The 22,472-nt window shown below is 44.2% G+C and overlaps 1 protein-coding gene across 6 annotated transcripts in view; it reads right to left on the bottom strand.

Moving 5' to 3' along the window:
- Positions 1-1,271: 1,271 nt before the first annotated feature.
- The window catches only part of COA1 (cytochrome c oxidase assembly factor 1), a 44,487-nt gene continuing 23,286 nt past the window's right edge, over positions 1,272-22,472 (bottom strand). For 3 of the 6 annotated variants that reach the window (XM_079786259.1, XM_079786258.1, XM_079786257.1), the window contains 5 exons: positions 17,418-17,470; positions 15,353-15,455; positions 8,240-8,388; positions 4,102-4,178; positions 2,733-3,011 (listed from right to left, as the gene is read on the bottom strand). In XM_079786259.1, the coding sequence (XP_079642385.1) occupies positions 2,912-3,011; positions 4,102-4,178; positions 8,240-8,388; positions 15,353-15,440 (414 nt within the window). In that variant the 5' untranslated portion in view covers positions 15,441-15,455; positions 17,418-17,470 and the 3' untranslated portion in view covers positions 2,733-2,911. Of the gene's footprint in view, positions 2,585-2,732; positions 3,012-4,101; positions 4,179-8,239; positions 8,389-15,352; positions 15,456-17,417; positions 17,471-22,472 lie in introns of those variants that run through there. The other 3 variants (XR_013814298.1, XM_079786261.1, XM_079786260.1) reach the window with 3 other exon arrangements.

Below are 22,472 nucleotides of genomic sequence, written 5' to 3'. Positions count from 1 at the left end.
GGGGCGTGGCCGGACCCATGCCGCCGCTCCCGAGGGTGCCTGGGGCGATCGGCACCCCGAGGGGGCGTGGCCGGGCCCATCGGCACCCCGGGGGGCGTGGCCGGGCCCATCGGCACCTCGGGGGGGCGTGGCCGGGCGATCGGCACCCCGGGGGGCGTGGCCGGGCCCATGCCGCCACTCCCCGGGGTGCCTGGGGCGATCAGCACCCCGGGGGGGCGTGGCCGGGCGATCGGCACCCTGGCGGGGCGTGGCCAGACCCATGCCACCACTCCCCGGGGTGCCTGGGGCCATCGGCACCCCTGGGGGGCGTGGCCGGGCCCATGCCGCCACTCCCGGGGGTGCCTGGGGCGATCGGCACCCCGGGGGGCGTGGCCGGGGCCTATCGGCACCCCGGGGGGACCCAGGCCCATGCCGCCGCTCCAGGGGGTGCCTGGGGCGATTGGCACCCCGGGGGGCGTGGCCGGGCCCATGCCGCCGCTCCCGGGGTGCCTGGAGCGATGGACACCCTGGGGGGGCGTGGCCGGCCCATGCCACCGCTCCCGAGGGTTCCGGGGGTCGATTGGCCACCTGGGGGGCGTGGGCGGCCCCTTCCACCCCTCCCGGGGGTCCCGGGTGTTGATTGGACACCTGTGGGGGCGTGGCCGGCCCCTCCCGCCCCTCCCAGGGGTGGGGGTGGGGCGATCGGCCACCTGGGGGGGCGTGGCCAGGCCCATCCTGCCCCTCCCGCCGCTCACGGGGGTCCCGGGGTCAATCGGCCACCCGTGGGGGCGTGGCCCGGCCCCTCCCACCCCTCCCGGGGGTTCCGGGTCGATTGGCCACCTGGGGGGGCTTGGCCGTGCCCATCCCGCCGCTCCCGGGGGTCCCAGGGGCCGAGGCTTTCAGGGCCTTGGGCACCAGCGGGGAGCCTGCACTGATCGCAGGAAACCACTGGGGGTCGGCTCCTGTGATTGGTAGCAGGGACGCTGGGTGCGGCGAGCCCAAGGCCAGGAAAGCCTGCGGCAGAGGCTTTCCCGGCCTTGGGCACCAGTGGGCAGCCTGCAAGGATGGCAGGAAACCACTGGGGGTCGGCTCCTGCGATCCTTAGCAAGGATGTTGGGTGCCGCGGAGCCCAAGGCCACCGCCCGGGGCCAAGCCCCGACCCTGAAAAAGGCAGAAGGCGGTGGCCACAGCCAAGGCCTGGGTCCCTGGTGCCAGCAGAAAACTGGTGCAGGCAGCCAGGTGAATGAAGGTCTATTGCATGAATCTTCGTGCAAACGGGCTACTAGTAGTTTATAAAATGGAAACATATTTTAAGTATTTTTAACACAGATGAACTTTCATAACATCTCTATTCAGCTCAGGCAAACCACTAAGGACATATCCTATCTAACAAAAGGGCAATATGCAAATTAACCATCACTCCATCATAAAGATGGTGGCACCCATAGCCACTATGTGGTGGGGCCCAGTCCTCTCAGCCCTGCCCAAGTCCCCCAGTCCTGGGGGGGGGGGGTGGAGGGGAGCGGCCGCTGAGAGCGGGCACCGTGAGCGGCTTGGTGAAATGCTTGCCTCGTTGCTGCGATGACAAGGCAAGCATTCCACCTGCGGAGGGCCTCTGGGCAGCGGGCACGGAGTGGCTGGGGGTGGGGGGGGAACGCTTGTGTCATCACCCTGGTGATGAGGCAAGCATTCCATGTCCGGCTGCGGATGGGCCTCTGGGCCACGGAGAGCCTCTGGGCAGTGGGCGCAGAGCAGCCAGGCCCCGCAGAGAGCTGCTGGCGCACAGATTCATGCCCAGGGCTACTAGCTGTGTAATAACTTCCCCACCCTGCAACTACAGTACGAAGTAACAATATTAGTTAAGGAGTCATCAGATGGTTTACTCCTTAAGTCTGATATGACAGATATTTTAAATCAAGACAAAAAGAGAATAGAAGTTTTTAAAATCTCTAAATTTAATTTACACAAAATAATCTTTTGGCCAAACTTTTGCAATGATAGTTATATTATAGTTCTCCCGCTCCCCACCCTCCACCCCCCACTGAATCCCTCTACTCTGCTCCCTCTCCATCCTCAGGCCTTCACTGCACTATTGTGTCTGTGGGTTATGTATACATCCATGTTAAGTTCTTTAAAACAAAGGTACCTGACCTCTAGTTTTTGTAGGCTCTGGTGCTCAGAGGGAAGGAAGATCTTTGGCTTTATAAAACAGTCCCCTTATAAAACCACTAAAAAGTTAAAGGTCTGGTTCTCTAATATGTGGTTAAGTTGTCTGGAAAGCTGAGGATAAGGACCTGTTAGTTCTAACTTTCCTATGTTTTACATGTGCTTATGTACTGAAACAAATTTTTTAGGCTTTCCAAATGTTTTAAGTAAAGCAGCTATTTTTCAAACCTTTAATTGGGCAGACAGTTGATAACTAAAAAACAAATTAGAAAATAAAACAACAATGAAGCAATAAGTTATAAAATGAGAATGTCCACAAGCTACTTAACAATATAAATTCAGGGTAGAGTGACCCATAGAAAAGGCTGTACTTCCTGAGCATTCTAACATTGACAATTAAAAACCTCTTTAGTAAATCTTCTTCTTCTCATTGATGGAGCTGAAAAATAGGAGCAATTGGGGAGAGGAAAAGAAAAGAAGTGAGAACAAGCAAATCAACAAACATCTCATTAATACTGATGCCTTTTAGTCTGTGCCTTTGTAGAGAACTTTCAAATAATTATAAACTTGTAGTAAACATTTCTGTCTGATTAAATAAAACCTCAATAGTGTTTATTGTGGTCAAATCATAATTAAAACAAAATTACCATATGCCAGCACATATAATCATCGCTCTGGTGGTTGGAAAACTGGCTCGAGGACATAGAGGGTACATGTTGATGAGGGAAGGCCATGCTTGGAGAAAGCTGGGTCTTTTTGATCTCCTTTACTCCATTTTTACTTCATCACCATTCTCCTGTCTGAGCTTGAACACGGGAATCTGCTGGCCATTCTTGAGCTCTAAGAAGACCTCCTCAAGGTGCCACCTGATAGAAACCAAAAGTAATCCAGAAAACACTGGCAAATGACATGGTCAAAAGGGAGGGGAAAACAGGTGTTTGGAATATTGTCTTAAATTTTTAAACACTAATTTATGTTATAACTAGGTGAACATAACGTTTTCACATTTTATTTATTTTTAAAGAATAGTTTATTGACTTTTCAAGCGAGAGGGAGGGAGGAAAAAAGGGTGGGAGGGCAGGAAGGAGAGAGAGAGAAAATCAATTAGCTGCCTCCTGTATACCCCATACACAGGGATCAAGCTGTAACCAGGGCATGTGCCCTTGACCAGGAATCTAAACAGCAAACTCCTGGGCCAGAATGATGGTTAGGGCGAGCCACACTGGCTAGGGCTTAACGAAAGTTTTATTATAGGCTCTCATTATTTAACCAGCATCATTTCAAGGCAAGTTACCAATGAATGACTGATGGGTAAATTGAAGGGGCCTCAGGAAAAAGGAGCACCTTACTCCCCATGTCCTAATTCACTTGGGTCTTCAATTCTTGGCTGGAACCTGGCCAGCTCCTCCACTAATCCCAGACTTTTGAGTCAATGTGCTCAGGGGAGGCACGAGGGGGGCCGCCTAACGGTGCCTACTCATTTTGTGTTGGGGAATTAAACACATCCTGACTAAACAGCAAACATCTCTGAGAAAGCTTCCCTGGGGAAACGAGTGAATACAGCGTTTGGCAACAGGACAAGAAAAGCCAATTAATGGTATGCAAAACTTATATAAAGAATGTGTTGAATGATTTTGGAATAGGAATCCATGTCTTTATTTATATGTAATGATTGAGGCAGTAGTGTTAGAAGTGTAAAATTGTAGACCTACACTATAACTGTAAAGTTCTTCATATTCAACAGAATAAGGGGTAGACAATTTGATGGATTGCATTGGATAAAATGTCTGGACTAAGAGCCAAAGCACTAGCTTGCTGTCCTGGCTGTAAAACTTTCCAAGCTTTGAAAAAGTAATTCTTATTACCGTAATTACATAACTACAAATGAAAATGGGAATCAGGATTGTTTCCATCAGGAGGTCCCCTTCCTCCATACCCACTCATTTCCCATAATACCTTTTAAAGGGGGCATCTCTGGAGGAGATGACATAGAGATGGCCTGCTGCCTTGGATCCAGAGACAGGAATCTTCAACTAGAAGTGTAAAATGAGAGAGATAATTGGATATGTTGCTGTCCCCTCAAGAGATGACAAAATGATACAGAGCTAACCCTATAAAAACCAGTGCTTATCTACAGAATCTGGCTATTTTCTAACTTCAGCCTTCCTGGAGAATCCACCTGGTTTTCTTTCCAGCCCCCTCCAAATGTCCTGCTCCTCTTTGGATGGTTTGGTGAGGTCAAAGGCAGCCCTCTTGTTTAGCAAGGAAATCTTATATGCCACACTCAATACTCAAAGTACGTGCAATGATTACTTAAAAATCCAGTTAGAAAAAAACAAACTACTGATACATGCAACAATATGGATGAGTATCAACAACATGCTGAGTGAAAAGAGCCTCACCCAACAGGAATTCCATACTCTAGAACAGGCTAAAGTACACTGGGGGAAAATATCAGAGAAGTGATTGCCTCTGCTCGGGCTGGCGGATGTGAGAGGGGACCAACTGGGAACAGCATGAGCGAACTTTCAGATGTTGGGAACAGTCCACATCTAGATAGGGGCTTGAAGGGTACTTATTAAAATTCATCAACTAAGACACATAGATTTGTACTTGTCACAGAATGTAAATTTTACCTAAAAAAAAGAGCTATAAACAAATATTAAACTCTAATTAATGATATACATTCTTATGTGTTTAAAGATAAAGTGTATGGATGTTTGAAAATAATAAGGTGTTCATGGACAAACCTTATTATGGCTAGATGAATAGGTATGGGATAAAGCAAGTAGAGCAAAATACTATTTGTAGAATTCAGGTAGCTACTATGTGGGTTCCACAGCATACATTCTTTTATTTTTTTCTATATGTTTAAGACTTTTCATAATACAGTAGAAGAAGAAAAAAAGGTCACTGTTTAAAAGGGGAAACTATTACCAGCAAGTTGGTACACATTTTAACCTGGACCATAAAGAGCAGGTCTTAAGAAAAAATATGTAAAGGCTCGTTTGGGAAAGACAAGAAAATCTCGGTTAGTTCATCCTCACCAGTCACCCACCACAGGCTGGGCTCACCCCACGTGGCCAGGTGCTGCCTGGATGCTGCCAGGCCCCGAGCCTAGGGAGTCAGCCTGGGAACCTCAGAGTGAGCTGGTAGGTGTTTACTAATATGCTACTATTTAAAAATATTGAATGCAACCTTTTGTTTCTCAATGAAAACTAAAGACAATTTGAGCCAAGTGAAGGGGACACAATGTTGTAACAAGGAAACCCATCATAAGGTGCTTCCCAGGGTGCCTTCCTGTGCCCCAGGTGATAGGCAAAGGTACTTTCATGGGCTAAGAGATGGTGTATCTCATCCACAGCAAATTGTCACCAAGAGAAAGAGTGCTTGGGTACACATATTAGTGTTTTCCAAAATCCTCTTTCATTTATTTAAATACACTTTAAAGGCACAGACTTTGGAATGATGGCTCCACACCCCAAGTCACACTAAAGTGATTCTTCACAGTCCTACTTTTGGAATCAAGCCACAGCTCTTCTCAGGGGGTTATACAATTAAGCAAGAGAGCATACATTGAGCGTCTCTGCATGCTAAAAGAAAAAGAAAAAAAGGGGTATGTGTGTGTGATAAAAGGGCAGAAGTAGGATTTTGAAGAACAGCAAATAGAGGGATCAGTGTCTGAACTTCGGGCAGTTGTGCCTCTGTGGGTGATGAGGTGCTTTACAGACTGGGTTCTTCACTGCCCAGACTTTGCCAAGAGTAAAGCAGGAGGTCTGATAAGCCAACGTGTTGGTAGTTAGAGACAATTTCACACATACACTTGGGAGGAAAACCCTTCAATATGAAAACTCCTTATGAAAAACTGAAACTTCTCGCCTCTGAACAAAATAAAGAAACTCCAAATAGGGATTGGGGATAGGATGCCCTGTGTTATATAGAGGCATCCTTATAAATAGCCGATTCTAAAAAAAGTGAAGAACCCTGACAGGATGTCACACATACTTCACAAACTGGAAGAGCAAAGCAAAGGCTGGGTCGAGAGGAGGCTCTGGGGAGCAGGCCTTGAACTCCTGTCACTGTGCTCTCACACTACTCAGCAGCAGCAGAGGCCAGTGCCTGGCACCACAGTCACACAGTCACACAGTGCCCCCGAGGGCCTGGGCTGCAGGCGGGAAGAAGCCTCTCAGCAGCAGCGATGTGCTAGAAGACTGGGCCAAAGGAAAAGCTGGGCCTGGACAGCTTTTAGAGAAGGTTCTCCACTAAAACTACATTGCGTCAACCAGCCACTGGATCACCAGATCGGAGAGCTGATGCTGCATCAACCTGCCTTCAGCAAAGGTGCCTGCAGGCTTCTTGAGCATCGCAGCCAGGCCCTGTGCTCTGAGCTGAGAGACACCCTGAGTAACCAGACCCAATCCCTAGCCATTCAGAGTCCTTGTGTTTGCAGGGATCCAGCCAAGTGAATAGAGATGGCGAAACACAGAGGAGCCACACCACATAGTGTGAGGAAGTTGAAGACAATGAAAATAAGACTACCAGGCACGGAGCAAGCACTCAATACACGTTCACGCTCTTCCCTTTTCTCCTCAGGGTTCCCTCTCTCACTTAATGGCACCACTGTCTTTCTACTCATCCATGCTAGACATTAGAGCATCATCTCTGACACACTTCTCTCCTGCTATAAAACTGTTACCTAGACCTTAGTCCTATCACCTGGCAACCACCACACTCTTCATATCCATCTCTCATTCCTCTAGACCACAGCTCTGGATCATGCTCTCACCACTGTACACCCATAATGCTCTCCTAAAGGCTTCCAGTCCCTGGGTATTCCCAATCTGAATGAATTACCATGCTTTAAAACCAGACTGTAGAAAGCGGTTATAGGGTTAAGCCTCGGACTGACCTGCTGGCAAAGCTGCAAACAAGTCCCAGCTTGGAGGGCATAGCCCTCTAAGCATAATTAAGCTTGATCTTGTGACTGCTCCCTAGATCTTTCCTGGGTAGCTAATGGGCTGTGGGAGATGCAGCAAGTGCTGCCAAAACAAGTGAAACTTATAAGAACATTGTAAATTACCTTGTTTACCTCTGACTATAAAATAAACCATCAGCTTGCAGTCTGGATCTGTTCTGTGGCCTCAGCAAGGCACAGAAGATCCACCTAGACCCAGCTTATTCTCTGTCTGTCTTTTCTTCATCCTTCACCGGCCCTCCCTCAGGCTCACTGAATCTTTGGCTGTGCTGGCGCGGCACACCAGATCAAATATTTATCAGAATACTTGAGCACAAATTGCTACTATAGTTAAGAAAGAAACTATTTCCATGAAAAATAATAAAAACAGTAACAAAAAAATAAACTAGGTCAAAGCATCACACTCTTATTTTCAAAATACTTCAGAGCTCCTGCTGGCCACAGAATCAAGTGTGTGCACCTCACATGGTGAGGTTGCAGCCCTCTAGTTGCCCCCAGTCCACTAACCACTCCACCCATGGCCTTTACTCTAGTATTTGCTTCACCCTGTCTTATTCTGGGGTTTGGAATTTTAAACTATAAACTCCCAGAAAGCCTTCTGCATTTCTATATTCCCCACACAGCTTAGAATCACTTTTCTAGCGCAACACATTCTTGTTAAACAGAAGAACAAATGCATTTTATATTCTGCTGAGGTTTAACAGCTAAACTATGAAAGAAGACAAAATATAGCTGGAAAAAATAGACTGGCATTCCAGACAATCAATGTAAACAAATAAGCTTCAAAACTAAAATTTAAAGAAGTTGTTTACATTTGAATAAGAGTTAACTGGCTATAGATATATTTAAAGTTCGAAGCTGAAATACGTGGTGGCAAACTACACTGGTCATTTCTCTATCAGTTCAAAATGGCACTTGAGCACAAACACTGCATTTTCTGCCACATCAATTGTCCTAAAAAGAAGAAAAATGCACAAAAATAAATTAATCCCCAATTTTTTTAAAAAGGTCCCAAGTAGTACCTATCCCAAATCCTTACTCCTGCTGCCTCTCAGATTAGGGCGGCCCCTCCTATCCTTCAGGAGGCACCTAGCCTAGTTTGCTGGAGGAGCATGTTACCTTGGCATCAGCAATGTCCACAAAGTTGTCCTTGTCCATGAACTGGAGATAGTGAGTGTTGAGAGGAGTTCCCAGAGCTTCCAGGGCCTCAGGGTGGCTATGCAGCTGCTCCAATCCCAGCTGGTAGTAGGAAGCCCTGGAAAAAGCTTCTAAGTGAGAAAGATAGTTGTTACATTTCTGTTGTCTTTATTGAACTTGGTCAGGCAGACTCTCTGTAGAAAGTTAGATGATACAATATATGTACAACATGGAAACAGATACAATTATGAAATTTATAGATGGAAGAATTAGGGAAAATCTACTCTAAACTGTCCATTTTAGAGACTCCAAAATCAAAGTCTACAAGGTCAGGATCTGTGGGGATGTGGCCAACAATGCTAGGCTAAGTACTTAACCTTTCTGTGCCTCAATTTCTTTTTTTTTCTTTTTTTTTTTAACACATTTTTTAAAATATATTTTATTGATTTTTTACAGAGAGGAAGGGAGAGGGATAGAAAGTTAGAAACATTGATGAGAGAGAAACATCAATCAGCTGCCTCCTGCACATCCCCTACTGGGGATGTGCCAGCAACCAAGGTACATGCCCTTGACTAGAATGGAACCTGGGACCTTCAGTCTGCAGGCGGACGCTCTATCCACTGAGCCAAACCGGTTAGGGCTAACTACATTTTTTAAATATATTTTATTGATTTTTACAGAGAGGAAGGGAGAGGGATAGAGAATTAGAAACATCGATTCAGCTGCCTCCTGCACACCTCCTACTGGGGATGTGCCCGCAACCCAGGTACATGCCCTTGACCGGAATCGAACTTGGGACCTTTCAGTCCGCAGGCCGTCGTTCTATCCACTGAGCCAAACTGGTTAGGGCTCCGTGCCTCAATTTCTTCATCTCTCACTTCCTCACCTCATTTACTACTTCATTTCTTCACCTAAGGGGTTTGATCTTCTCTCAAGCTCCTTTTGGTCCTAGAACCATAATTTTCTCAAAGAGACACACCTGGCTCAAGGTAGAGCTGCAGCCAGAATCTATGACTGAACTTCCACTAAAATGAAGGTCATGATAAACCAGCATGAAATAGACCATAACATCATTAACAACAAAACCCTCAGGCCAAGATTATAGAACATTAAAATGCTATTTTTTCAAGTTTACAGGTTTATGCTGACATTCATGTAGCTAAGTTATAACATGCTCTGTCTCAGGTACCCTTCTTGGCCCAAAGTCTTTGAGGAACTCCAGGAAGCACCTCCCTACAATTGCAAGGTACTGGGGAGATAGCCCCTTGGTCAACTGAAAGAATGGTGGAGAGGACACTGTGCTTTGTTCGGCTATCTGTTGGTGGTTCTAACATCCTGGCAAAAAGCAAAAATGCTGTAAAGTGAGGGTGAAGAGCCAAGCTGAGAGGGCATAGAGGAGCTTCAAAGAAAATCTTTCTGGAAAGAAAAAAAATGCTGCTGCTTCACAACCAATGGCAATTAAATGACCTTACATGTCTTGGTTACAATAAATATGACTGGTCTTTACATATTCACACTTGAATGCAGTGGAGCTGGAAGCCACATCTTCCAAGATTTTGCCATCCTGGACTCTATTTTTACTTCCTGCTCTCACCAGAATCCCTTGCTCAAGGTCCCCTCCTCCACTAAACCAACATCAAAGAATGGCAGGACCAACAGGCTGAACACACTTGAGAAATAGAGTTTTCCCCACCTGTGAACCATCTGGTATCTCTCTGTTTTTACATAATCTCAACCATCTTGGATCTCCTGTGTATACTCTGGAGCGGACGCCCATCTTGCTTTTTGCAAGACTTCTTATGCAGAGAAATTGGGGTCCTTTTGTTAGCATAGGTAGCTAGTTATTAATAAAGGAAGGGAGCAAAGGGAACCAGACATGAAGAAGCCTAGCAAACTGGGAAGCTGAATTCAATATTGAGCCTGCTTAACTGGAAAGCTATAGCCCTATTCGCCTCTGCCTCAGCCCCACCACCCTGGCTTTGTCCAGAATGTCCAGAATGATATCCAGTCTAATTAGCATATTACCCTTTTATTAGTATAGATATGCCTGCGGGTTTGGGCCTAAACTGGCAGTTGGACATCCCTCTCACAATCTGGAATCGCTGGCTCCTAACCATTCACCTGCCTGCCTGCCTGATTGCCCCTAGCTGCCCTCCCCTGCCGGCCTGGTCACCTCTAACTGCTCTCCATTGCTGGCCTGGTCACCCCTAACTGCTCTTCCCTGTCGGCCTGGTCACCCCTAACTGCTCTCCCCTACTGGCCTGATAGCCCCTATCTGTCTCTGCCTCGGCCCCACCACCCTGGCTTTGTCCGGAAGGACGTCCGGAAGATGTCCAGTCTAATTAGCATATTATCCTTTTATTAGTATAGATTTTGTCAGATATGAATATTGCTACCCCAGCTTTTTTTTTTCCATTTGCCTGGAAAAATGTTGCATCCCTTCACTCTCATCCTATGTGAGTCATTTGTTCTGAGGTGGGTCTCTTGTAGACAGCATATAATTGGGTCATGTTTTTATATCCATTCAGCTAAACTACTAGTATGTCTTTTGATTGGAGCATATAATCCATTTACACTTAAACGTTATTATTAATAGGTACTTATTTATTGCCATTTTAATTCTTTATGCCTATGTTTCTCTCCCTATAGATTTCTTCTCATTACTGCAGTTCCTTTAGCATTTCTTGCAGTGCTGGTTTTGGTGGTGATAAACTCCTTTAGCCTTTTTTCTTTTCTGAGAAGCTTTTTCTATTACCATATATTTTGAATGATGGCCTTGCTGGAAATGGTAATCTTGGTTTCAGATCCTTGGTTTTTATTACTTTGAATACTTCATGCCATTCCCTACTGGCCTGTAGAGTTTCTGATGAGAAATCAGGTATTGGTCTTATGGGAGCTCCTTTGTAAGTAACAAATTGCTTTTCTCTTTCTGCCTTTAAGATTTTCTCTTTGTCTTTAATTTTTGGAATCTTAATTATGATGTGTCTGGGCATGGCCCTGTTTGGGTTCTTCTTGCTTGGGACTCTCTGTGCCTCCTGAACTTATATGACTTTTTTCTTCACCATGTTAGGGAAATTTTCTGCCATTATTTCTTCAAATAGGTTCTCTATCTCTTGCTCACTTTCTTCTCCTTCTGACACTCCTATATATGTGAATTTGTTATGTTTCATGGTATTCCAGCTCCCTTAAGCTGTCCACCTGTTTTTTCTTTGTTTTTTCTTTTTGGTTCTCTGATTGATTTTTTTCTCCCATGTTCTAATTCACTGATCCAATCCTAGGCTTCCCCTAACCCGCTGCATATTCCTTCCACTATGTGCTTTCTTAGTGCTATGTCATTCTTCATAGTTACTATATATTTTATCATGCTGTTGAGCATATTTGCCATCATTATTCTGAGCTCTATGTCTGATAAATTTCTTATCTCCATTTCATTTACCTCTTCTGGAGAATTCTCTTGTTCTTTAATTAGGGCCTTGTACTTTTGTCTCCCCATTTTGGCTGTCTGTTTGGGTTTGTGTCTCTGTATTAATGATCTGATATGAGTCCCAATCGCCAGTGCAGGACAATGTCAGATGCTGTTACTGTACTGAGTACCTTGTTTGGAGCTATCAGCAATCAATAGCTGGTGGCTATCTCTGTTGGGCTAGATGCCTTTGGAAAGGACCAAGATGTGCACCAGGGTCTGCTTTTCCTAGCCCTGGATTAGAACAAGCAAAGACCCAAAGCCTGCAGAGACCCACCACTGCCTGCAGTCCAATGACACTCAGTTTTGAATAGCCTCAGACTATATACACACAGGGTAGGGCAATAGGTCCTCCAATAGGGTGGGGCAACTGCCTTCCCCCAAGGCAAACACCTCCTGAATAGCAAAGATTAACCAGAGAAAGATGTCCTCTCCAGTGTGAGGGAATGACAGCACTGAAAACCAGGGTGGCTGCATTCCAAGTTCCAACCCAAGGCCCCAAACCTGGCTTCTGCTCACACAGCTCCAGCTCACTCTGCCCTCACTCTGCCAGAGCTCAACCCACATGAAGTTTTGTGGGTTGGCCCTTTAAGAGGTACCTTCTTTTCACAACCACATGTTATGTGCATGCCTTGCTCAGTTCTGGTGTGCTGGCTGGGGCACCCAACTGGTTTAGTCCCCAGAGTTCTCAATGGGAACCCTCTACAGCTGAGATATCCATCAGGAACTTCAGCTGCTGTCTGTGGGAGCCTAGCCAGCCCTTTCGTGCCTCCATACTTCCTACCAGTCTCTATGCAGTCTCCACTTTCCATCCTTAGTTATCAGGGTTCTCTCCAGCTAGTTTTCATTGGCCTTTCAGAGTGGTTTTTCTATACTTTAGTTGTATTTCCAGTTTGTTCCTGGCAGAGTATCAGTGTAGCTTCCATTTACTCCACCACCATTTTGGAATCTCTTTCTTTTTTAATTCACACCAAAGGAGATGTTTCTTGATTATAGAGAGAGAGGAAGGAAAAGAGAGAAACATTGATTGCATGCCTCACATAAGTGCTCCAACTGGGAATCAAACCTGAAACCTATGCCCTTACCAGGAATCAAACCTGCAACTTTTTGGTATATGGGATAACACTCCAACCAACTGAGCCATCTGGCCAGGACTAGAAATCTTTTCTACTGGCAGTCATACAGACTCAGAAATTGACTTATGATTAGAAGCGTTCATTAACCATTGTATTTTTTTTTCTTCCATTTTCACAGCTTATATGTCTATGACATTGTTTACCAAACTAGAGGCCCGGTGCATGAAAATTCATGCACTGGAGGGGGGGGGTCCCCTCAGTCCAGCCTACCCCCTCTCACAGCCCAGGAGCCCTCAAGGGCAGGAGGTGACCAAGCAATCAGGGGAAGGAAACACTTCTGTCACTGCCGTCAGCGCAAGCCTCGGCCGGCCCTGGTTACCTGAGCCTCGGGCAGCCCTGGGCAGCTGCCATCCGAGGCTTGCCTGCACCTCGGGCCGGCCCTGGGCGGCTGGGGGGCTAAGGAGACTGGAGAACTCCGGAGGTAGGAGTGCAGAGCGGCCAGGCCCAACTGGGGGCAGGCTCAGCCTTGCCACATGCCTGCCACCCCAGCGGGGCTGAGGGGACTGGGCACCGCCATCTTGTGGCTGTGGGCACCGCCATCTTTGAGGGCGGGGCAGTCAATTAGCATATTCCCTCCTTATTGGCTGTGGGCACCGCCATCTTTGCAACTGTGTGAGGGTCAATTAGCATATTCCCTTTTTATTAGATAGGATGGTTTGTTTACAAAGTATGAGACTCACTTTGAAAGCCCATCTCATCACCACATCTGAAAATGAGACTCAGGTTTGGCTGGATGGACTTATTATAAGGACTAAATTGTGTCAGTGAAGTATAAAGCGGTCTGTCCGATTCACTTGAAACTGCTTTCCCTTTTCTGCCCAAGTTGTGCAGAAAGAAAGGCTGCTTCAGAAGGGAAATCTTAGAATGTTCCCTTTAGCCTCATTTCAATTTAAGTATGATAAACAAGAGAGATTCAAACATATGACACATCTTTCTACAGGGAAGCTCCTCCTCCAATTTAATCTGGAAAACTCCTTCTATCATCTGGTTCTTACACTCACCACCACCCCTTTAGTTGCTATATTTCTCCTCATTTTTGAACTAAGCCTTTTTAACCTTTTTGTCAAATTTGTCACCTCCAGAATAGAAGAATGACAGCCTGTCCAACAGCGCCATCCTCTAGATATAACATGTGCCACCTCCCAAGGACAGCAACTCACTAACCTGGACTTTATAATAACCCCTTTTCCCTGTGTGAGGTCTCCCCCTTTTTGCTCTCTTCTTTCTTTGGCAGATAGGAAGAATCTCTGGGTCTGTGGACCGGCAGGACTATGCTCTCTAACAACAAGAAGATGTTACAAAGATGAGCTCTCCATCCATTTACTACCCTTATAAGTTATAAGGCCCAAGGTTCTTCAGGGGGGAAATATGTTAGTGTAGGTAGCAAGATATTAATAAAGGAAGAGAACAAAGGGAATTAGAAATTATGAAGCCTAATAAACTGGCAAGTTGAATCTAATGTTGGGCCTGCTTCACTAGAAAGCTATAGCTTCACACATTCCCCAGGGAACAATCGATCCATTCCCCCTGGATTACTAGGGGTGGGACAGAACAATAAAGAAGAAATTCTTCTGCTGGACACATACCTAGTAGAAGTCAAGATTGTATAGGGGAAGTGATTCTACTATGAGGCATGCACAGAAAAAGCTAAGATTGAAACCATAAAGACCTGTATTTCTAGCCTGGAAAGAGGATCAGACTGGATAAGGGCTCCGCCCCACAAAAACAAAAAACAAAAAAACAAAAAAAAACCTAGAAAATGGGTTGGCTAGGGGGATGAAACCAGCAGAAGCAAAGGATTGGGAAAGTTCATTGGTTATTTTAAAAGGACACCTTGTCCTTCCCAAGCCCGAGATAATATAACCCAAGCTTATTGAACAAATCTCTTGCATTCTCTCTCTTGCTTGGTAACACACACTCACCCCATTTGTTTGGCATTTTCTCTCCATAGCAGCCATGCAGCCAGCAGTTGTGCAGACTCCAACCACTGGCAGCATCAGCCAGAGTGCAGCTGGGAACAAACTACGCTAGCTGCATGAGGAGAGATATGGCCGAAACTGGATGAAGCTTCGACATGGGACAGAACTTTTGGACACAGGACTTTGTACTGGGCTTATGAAGACAAGGCTAAACATTTTCATGGCGATGGACAGAGATGAGACACTGGGGACCTGGGGGTTGCCTTCTATTTCTACCCAAATAAATCTTACCACCAGACCTCATCCTCCTACGTGGGTTCATGGAAATGCTATTCTCATGACACTGCAAGGACCCATTTCCACCAGCAACACTTTTATTTGCACTTGTGGCTCCTAAAAAACTGGGATTATAGGATGAGAAATAGGCCATAGGAATGAAATGGTGTTCTGGTTTCTAAAAACAACCCCCTTCTCCTTTCTAATCTGCAGAGAGCATGTGAAGTATTTCCTATGATTGAGGAACAAGGGAAGAGAGTTAGGGAGAGGCCATGCCTCAGGCAGTTTGCTGGATACTTACTTTGTGTAAGGTAATACACAAGGGCACAGACCCCACTAGACATCACACTGGTATAAAGGACCACTTTTCCCAGAGGCATTTGCGGCATCCTGCTTCGTAGAGCCTTAAAAACAAAAGGTTAAAATTGACTGTTAGATTCAGATTGTGTGAAGGGCTTTGTTGGTCTAGATTGGGCCCAAAAGGAATAAAAAGCAAGGAGGAAGCCTACAAGGAGACAAGGCCATCTTTCCTCCTTTGCTTCCTGTCAGAGGCCAGGGCTGGTTCCAGAGCCAAAGCAAAAGTGTCCTTCTGTGGGGGCCCCAATTTAGGACCCATGCTATGGGGGCAGTGGCTGAGCACACAGCAAGCATTTAGCCCTGCTGTCTTGACAGACAGAATCCCAACTTGTGTGCCAAATGCTGCCCAGCCAAAACTCACAGCTACTTTGTGACATGCTGGCTCCTTTTGTAGCAAAAGTTGATCTTGTAAGCCATTGAATGGGTGGCCACTGACTGCTTTTCTTTCATATCTGGAAAAATGTCCTGCCCTAGGGATGAGGAAACTGTGGTCATGACGTTCAGGCTGAATGAACAGACAGAGAAGAGTCAACTCAGCCAATCCAGAGTACCATAACCAACCCTTGCATAACTCCAGTCCCCTGAAGGTCTGGGTGGGGCTAAGAGCAAGATGTAGGCCTTGATGTGGCCAAACCTCCTCCTTCTTGGAGACCATCCAACCAGACTCAAAGCTGTAAAATACTCAACCATAAAACAGAGTAGTATAGGGGTTTACATCAGGGGTTATAATTCAAAAGCCCAAAGGGCTAGAAAAAGTCACACAAATGGGGGCCAAGTCTGAATGAGTCTTCCAATTTTTTCAAATGGTTTTTCATGTGAAATTGCCTAAATTCTAAAATTTGATAACCAATTTAAAAAGAAAACTAACAAAATACATCTGTGATTCAGATTATTTCTGTGGGCTTCTAGTTTGCTATGACGGCTCAAACAGCATGAGGACATCCTTACCCTAGGTGAGAAAAATTCATCTTTGTCTATCTTGGTTGACATTTCTCAAAAAAAAAACAAAAAAAAAAAAAAACACACACACAAAAATACAAAAGAGAGAGAGATTTTTGAGCTGACATGGAAATTCCAAGTTTAGGTAAAGGAAAAAAATGACCATAAGTATTTATGTCCTGAACAATTAACCTTAGATTTTATGAGCTTCTTTAGAAAACAAAGCCTTTGATGTGGCTTAATGGAGTGGGAGGCATTACATTGTAGAACTGGGTATAATGCTCAATCTGTGAGATAAGGTGAACACATTCTTACTGTCAACTTCTCTGACTTCTAGAATATGGAGAGTAATAACAACTGTCTACCTATTATTTCCAGAAATAAGAAGGTAAATGAATCCTCATGTGAATATTCCTTCTGGAAACCAACAATTAAACAGACCCTTAAGCAGTGCTAACATTGACTAGTTTCATACAAAAATAACCTTGAATCCAGGTTTATGTATATAAAGAATTTTGATCAACTTATAAAATGAGGCAAGGTGAAGGTTTCGCTTTATCCATGTATTATATAGTTTTGTTTAACTAAGAAAAGGCAGCTGAAACCACAAATAAATGTACTAAAACTGCTGTAAAGAGTTTCAGCTGGTGCAATATAGCATGCAAGAATATTTATCAAAGTTTAATGTAAAGTCAATTAAAGTAATGTAATCTGGAAAAAAAAACATTTAATCTAATAATGAAAATGATCTGAACATCTCCAAAGAATGCATTAGTCAGATCTTTCCTAATTTGAAAGCGTCTTCAACAGAGTAGGACAATGAGCAAGAGCTCTGCAGAGTTCCGCACAAGATTGTAGTTTCTAAAGTTAGCAGGAGGCATGAAATAAAAGACATCCTGGAACAAGGCAGAGAACAGCCACCCCATCCTTCATGTGTAGTTACAACCACAAGTGAAAATTAATGACCAGAAGAAACTCAGAGCTATTCAGGCAGCAATTTTCATCTACTGTCTAACTTCAGGGTACCCTGGAGGATTCTAATGGGGAACCTGGCCAGGAACATTCATTACCTTTTGCCACTTTGTAACACGGCTTTCTTGAAAATCATCAAAGGAAATTTGCCCTGCAATTAGATAATGATTTTATATTAAAATCACTTTTTCAAACCCAATTCTCTCTGGTGTCTAATTTTATAGAGCCAAGATTTATTACCAACCCAAGCTTTAGAACGTGAACGTGAAGTTAAGTTTAACCTCTAAAACAAGCCTTGTCTGTAAAGGGCCCCAGTTTTCCCCTTTCTCTTCTGCCCTTAGGAAGAACATCCAAAGCCAGCCACCAGAAAACTGATGTGGGCAGGGGAGGGTCACTGCGGCGACAGTGGGCGTGTGACCTCAGTGCACACAATCATGGGCCCTGTGAGCAGCCCACCAAAACAAGATGCTATCACTGTAAGCTGTACACCCTGGATTAAAAACAGCTTTTCAGGGTTAAAAAGAAATAAAAATATACATAGCCTTTAATAATATTGATAATAACAGTGAATATTTGTATCTCTTACTATTAGGTGCCTGATAGAGAGAAAAAGATGTGTAAAGATGTGTATAACAATCCCACAAAGTAGGAACTATTATCATCTCCAGAGAGGTTAAGTAACATATCTCATGTCACACAAATAAGCGTGTTAAGTGGTAGAACTGGGATTCAGACCCAGGTGGTCTATCTCTAGGGACTGTGCTTTCAATCATGATATACTGACTTTAAGATACCCATTGATTTCAGAAATACTGAAATGTCAAAAAAAATCATGTGTCTCTGAATTACAATATATTCATAATATTCAATGCAAAAGCCTTGTCAGGTATGCCCTCCCTGCTATTTTTCCTGGCAAGAATGTAGCATGTATATGTACCTTTATTCTTTTTTTTTTGCTTTTGGATGTGGCGGGCTTTTCAAACAGTGATGAGGGGAATCCAGATAATTCACTATAATTACAACACAGATAGAACCAGATGTGCAACTGGGCATGCCACAACCCTACTAGAGTGCCACCGACAGGGTAAACAAGTTAGACTCATATACAAGATGGGGCAAAAAGTAGGTTTACAGTCGTGAGTAGGTGCAACACAGAGTTTACGCTTGTATTATTATTTATTAATGTATTATTTTCCCTATGAACAACTGTAAGCCTACTTTTGCCCCACCCTGTATTTATTAAGACGGTTTTCTAACAATTGAAAGTTCTCTAAAGTATCTTGAAGAAGGTGTGGGTGCCTTTTTTCTCATTTGCACAAAGGTGCCAATAGGCAAGCAGAAGCCTGGTTAGTGTGACCAGAGCGTGTACCAGGAGAGGAAGCAACACCAAGAAAGTGGTCAGCCCTGTCTAAAGATCAGCAAAGGAAACTGACTCCGAGTAAGAGAAAGGTGGCGGAGTGGGAGAAGGGCTTCAGATCAGTAAAAACAGCAAGCGAAGGCCGCGTGGCAGAAACAGGAGCTGCAGCACTGTGGAGAGCTGGTGGGGAGCCACAGGAAATGGGCCTGCAAATGGAGGCTGCACTGCCATGAATGGCCGTCTACCCTGCTGGACTCTACTGTGTATTATTTTGTATTGTATTACTCCTGTCATTGGGCTATGTCTTACAAGCTGAGTCTATCAAAGTGAATTATTTTCTCTACCCTACCCCACCAAATTGCTAAAACCATGGTTCATCTTAATATGCTAGAAGCAGGCATTTAGGCAGTTGAAGTAAAGTGTTACCATTGTTAGCTAATTACTAAAAGAAAGAGAGCAAAGGAAGGTCAGACATTGTTACCCACTCAGCTGGGAAGCAGAGGCCTGTTTGCTTCACCAGGAAGCTACAGCTTCACACCCCAGAAACTATGACAGGCACTGTTCCTCCAAGAGGGTCAGCACCCCCCTTCCCCACTCCAGTACCAGATTGTGTGTACGGAAGAGGGAGACAGGGGGAGATAAAGACATACTCAATAAGTCAAAATGGCCAAGGGGGAGGTGCTGGATCGTGGAGGCTTGTCAGTCTACCCTGGGAAAAAGATAATCGGTTAGGGGGTGGACCCCAATGCAAGCCTATGAAATCTTGGGAAGATATTTAGTTATTTTGAAAAGGCTTCTGGTTAAAACCTAGAACAAAGCTCTCGCTCTCTTACTCCATACCCGTGCTCACCCCTGACCCGTGCTCACCCCACCCAAGCGCTCACCTGTTCTCTCTATAGCCATATGGGCCTAACAGCCGCCTGGCCAACGCCTCAAGCAGGCTCCAGGCAGGAGCCTGGGTACAGCAGCAAAGCAACAAACTGCAGCCAGGAACACAAGTTAAACTCACCAAATGCAGGACTGGGACTAAGCTTTAATATGGCATAGAATCTCTGGACATTGACTCTATGGTACATACACATGGCGTACCGTATGAAAAATCGTAGCAACAGTACTAAACAGAATAACATGTTGTAACTGCTAATTTATAGATTTACTTTACTCCCAAACTTGTTATGTCTGGTCATAGGATCTATATGAAATATAAAATGCACATAACCTTAATACTCATTCTATTTATAACTATTGGCAACAGAAAGAACATATAAGCATATGTATAACAACAGCTAGAAGTAAATCTGATGCTTAGATCATAATTTTTTTCATTGATGCTCCTGTCTTAGTTCCCAGAAATGTGCACCTTTACAATCTATTCAGTGTGTCTGCATGGCTTGCTTTTGCTTTCCACTGGATGTCAGTGGAGCTCTTAGAACCAATGGTATCCCAAAGTATTAACTGTTGAGGTTTAATACTTAAGAAAATTTTATTTTTTGTTTCCTTACTTTATAAATAACTTTCCTCAGAATTTGTGATTCAAATAAACACAAATTTCCTGAGAAATGCTAGGAATGTCTTCCCTTATGTAAATGCTACTTTATTCAGAAATTATCAGCTTTGTGTTCCACGGTGAACAGCATCCATTGGGAGAATTACTTCTCAGCAATAGTCATCCTATCTTCTTTCCCTGTATCCAATTTCTAGACATACCTGGTATTGCCGGTTCTTGGCTTGTTTGAGGATTTATACGGCAAATATGATTGGTTTCGGTTTTCCCTTCTGCCAACTTAGGCTGACCACGAGTCTTGAGAATCTAAATTAATTTCCACTCATTCTTGGGCTATTTCGTTTTCTAAATTGTATTGCTATTGTCTCCTTTCCTGAAGTTCTTGTCCTTTTGGGTTTTTATTGTAGCTTTAGCGGAGTTTCAATAGTAAGCAAGATTAGAAAGGTCAATGTACCATCTTTTAAAATAGATTCAAGAGTCAAATATTAATTCTTAGTAAACTGTCCAGTTTTTCTGAAGCGAAAACTTAAAGCAATTGTTTTCCAATGACAAGAAACATCACAATTTTTACTGACTTTACTGAGGTGACACTGGTTAATAAAAATGTATAGGTTTCAAGTGTACAATTCTGTAATACATTATCTCTATATTATATTGTGTGTTCACTACCCAAAGTCTCCTTCTGTCACCATTTATCCCCCCTTTAACCTTTTCTACCTGCCCCCGCCAAGTCAATCTACCATCTTAATCCCAAAGGAGTTGTTAAAACAAGTATCTTAAGTGATTCAGATACGGGTGGTCCCAAAATTACACCTTCAAACACTGAAGTAGTGGATCATCAGTAGAAAGTGCCCAGAATAGTAAATATAACATAAATAGTAAAAGAAGCTGAGTTGTTTAACTGAAAGAAAATTCTGGGAGCTACAGCAGCTGCTTCACTAGCTAAAAGGTTAATGGGTAAACGAAGTTAGGCTTGTTCTCTATGCTTCCACGGAAAACGAGAGCCAGTATGTGGAACTGCAGGCCAGAGATTAGGTAAAATTGAGAAGAATTTCCTAGCAGACAAAACTATCCCAAGAAGGAAGGAATGAGCTGCCTTGGGAAACAGACTCAAGAACAGGTTGCACAACGATCATTTTCAGGATGACACTAACAGCATCTAAGCCCTGGATAGTTTTGCGGTCCAACTAGTTGCTGAGGCAAGGTTAACACATGAAAAACAAAGTTAACACATAATTAAATGCTAGATTTAATGCTGGGTGGTATTATAGAAGTAAAGTCATTTTAGGCATACTGAGTGAAAGCTACCAAATATAAAGATAGTAACTGCCTGGTCCTAAATTTTCTCTTCTCAGTTGGAATATATTTTTTGTCCACACTACACTCATGTGCATTTATTCCTTGATTTACTATGAGCAGATGAAAAGTGACAAAGTGATGAGTTCCTGCTATGAAAATCTCTGAGCCACAAACTTAATTATTAAGCATCTTTTCCTTACCTAAGGAACATGTTGGCTTAAAAATAGGTCTCCTGGCATTTATTCTCCTCACCTCCTCCAATCAAGGAACAGAGAGGACACCAGATAGGATGGAGCACAGTGAACAAGGGAAAAGAGACATGATATGAGGCTTTAGCAGAAAGCAGTGAGGCCATATCACAGGTTGGGAGAAGGGAGGAATGTGGTGGGTCAAATTAAATATTTCAGGTTTAAGTATTATGGTAAATAAGAGTTTCAAGCAGCAAACTGACATAATCCAATTTTATATCTTTATATATATTTTTTTAATTGATTTCAGAGAGGAAGGGAAAGAGAGAGAGAGAGAGAGAGAGAGAGAGAGAGAGAGAGAGAGAGAGAGAACATCAATGATAGAGAATCATTGATCAGCTGCATCCTTCACACCCTACACTGGGGACTGAGCCCGGAACCTGGGCATATGCCCTGACCAGGAATCGAACCGTGACCTCCTGGTTCATAGGTCAACGCTCAACTACTGAGCTATGCTGGTCAGGCAGATTTTATATCTTTTAAAATAGCTTTTAAAAGGAAACCCTTGTGTACTGTAGGTGGAAATGTGGATTGGTGCAGCCACTGTGGAAAGCAGTATGGAATTACCTCAGAAAACTAAAAATGGAACTGCCTTATGACCCAGCAATTCCACTTCTGGGAATTTATCTGAAGAAACCCATAACACTAATTCAGACAAATATAAGCACCCCTATTTTCACTGCAGCATTATTTACAATAGCCAAGATATGGAAACAGCCCAAGTGTCCATCAGGAGATGAGTGAA

The sequence above is a fragment of the Cnephaeus nilssonii genome (genome assembly GCF_951640355.1).
Source record: "Cnephaeus nilssonii genome assembly, chromosome: 12".
Classification (NCBI taxonomy): domain Eukaryota; kingdom Metazoa; phylum Chordata; class Mammalia; order Chiroptera; family Vespertilionidae; genus Cnephaeus; species Cnephaeus nilssonii.
This window is presented reverse-complemented; position numbering and strand designations above follow the sequence as displayed.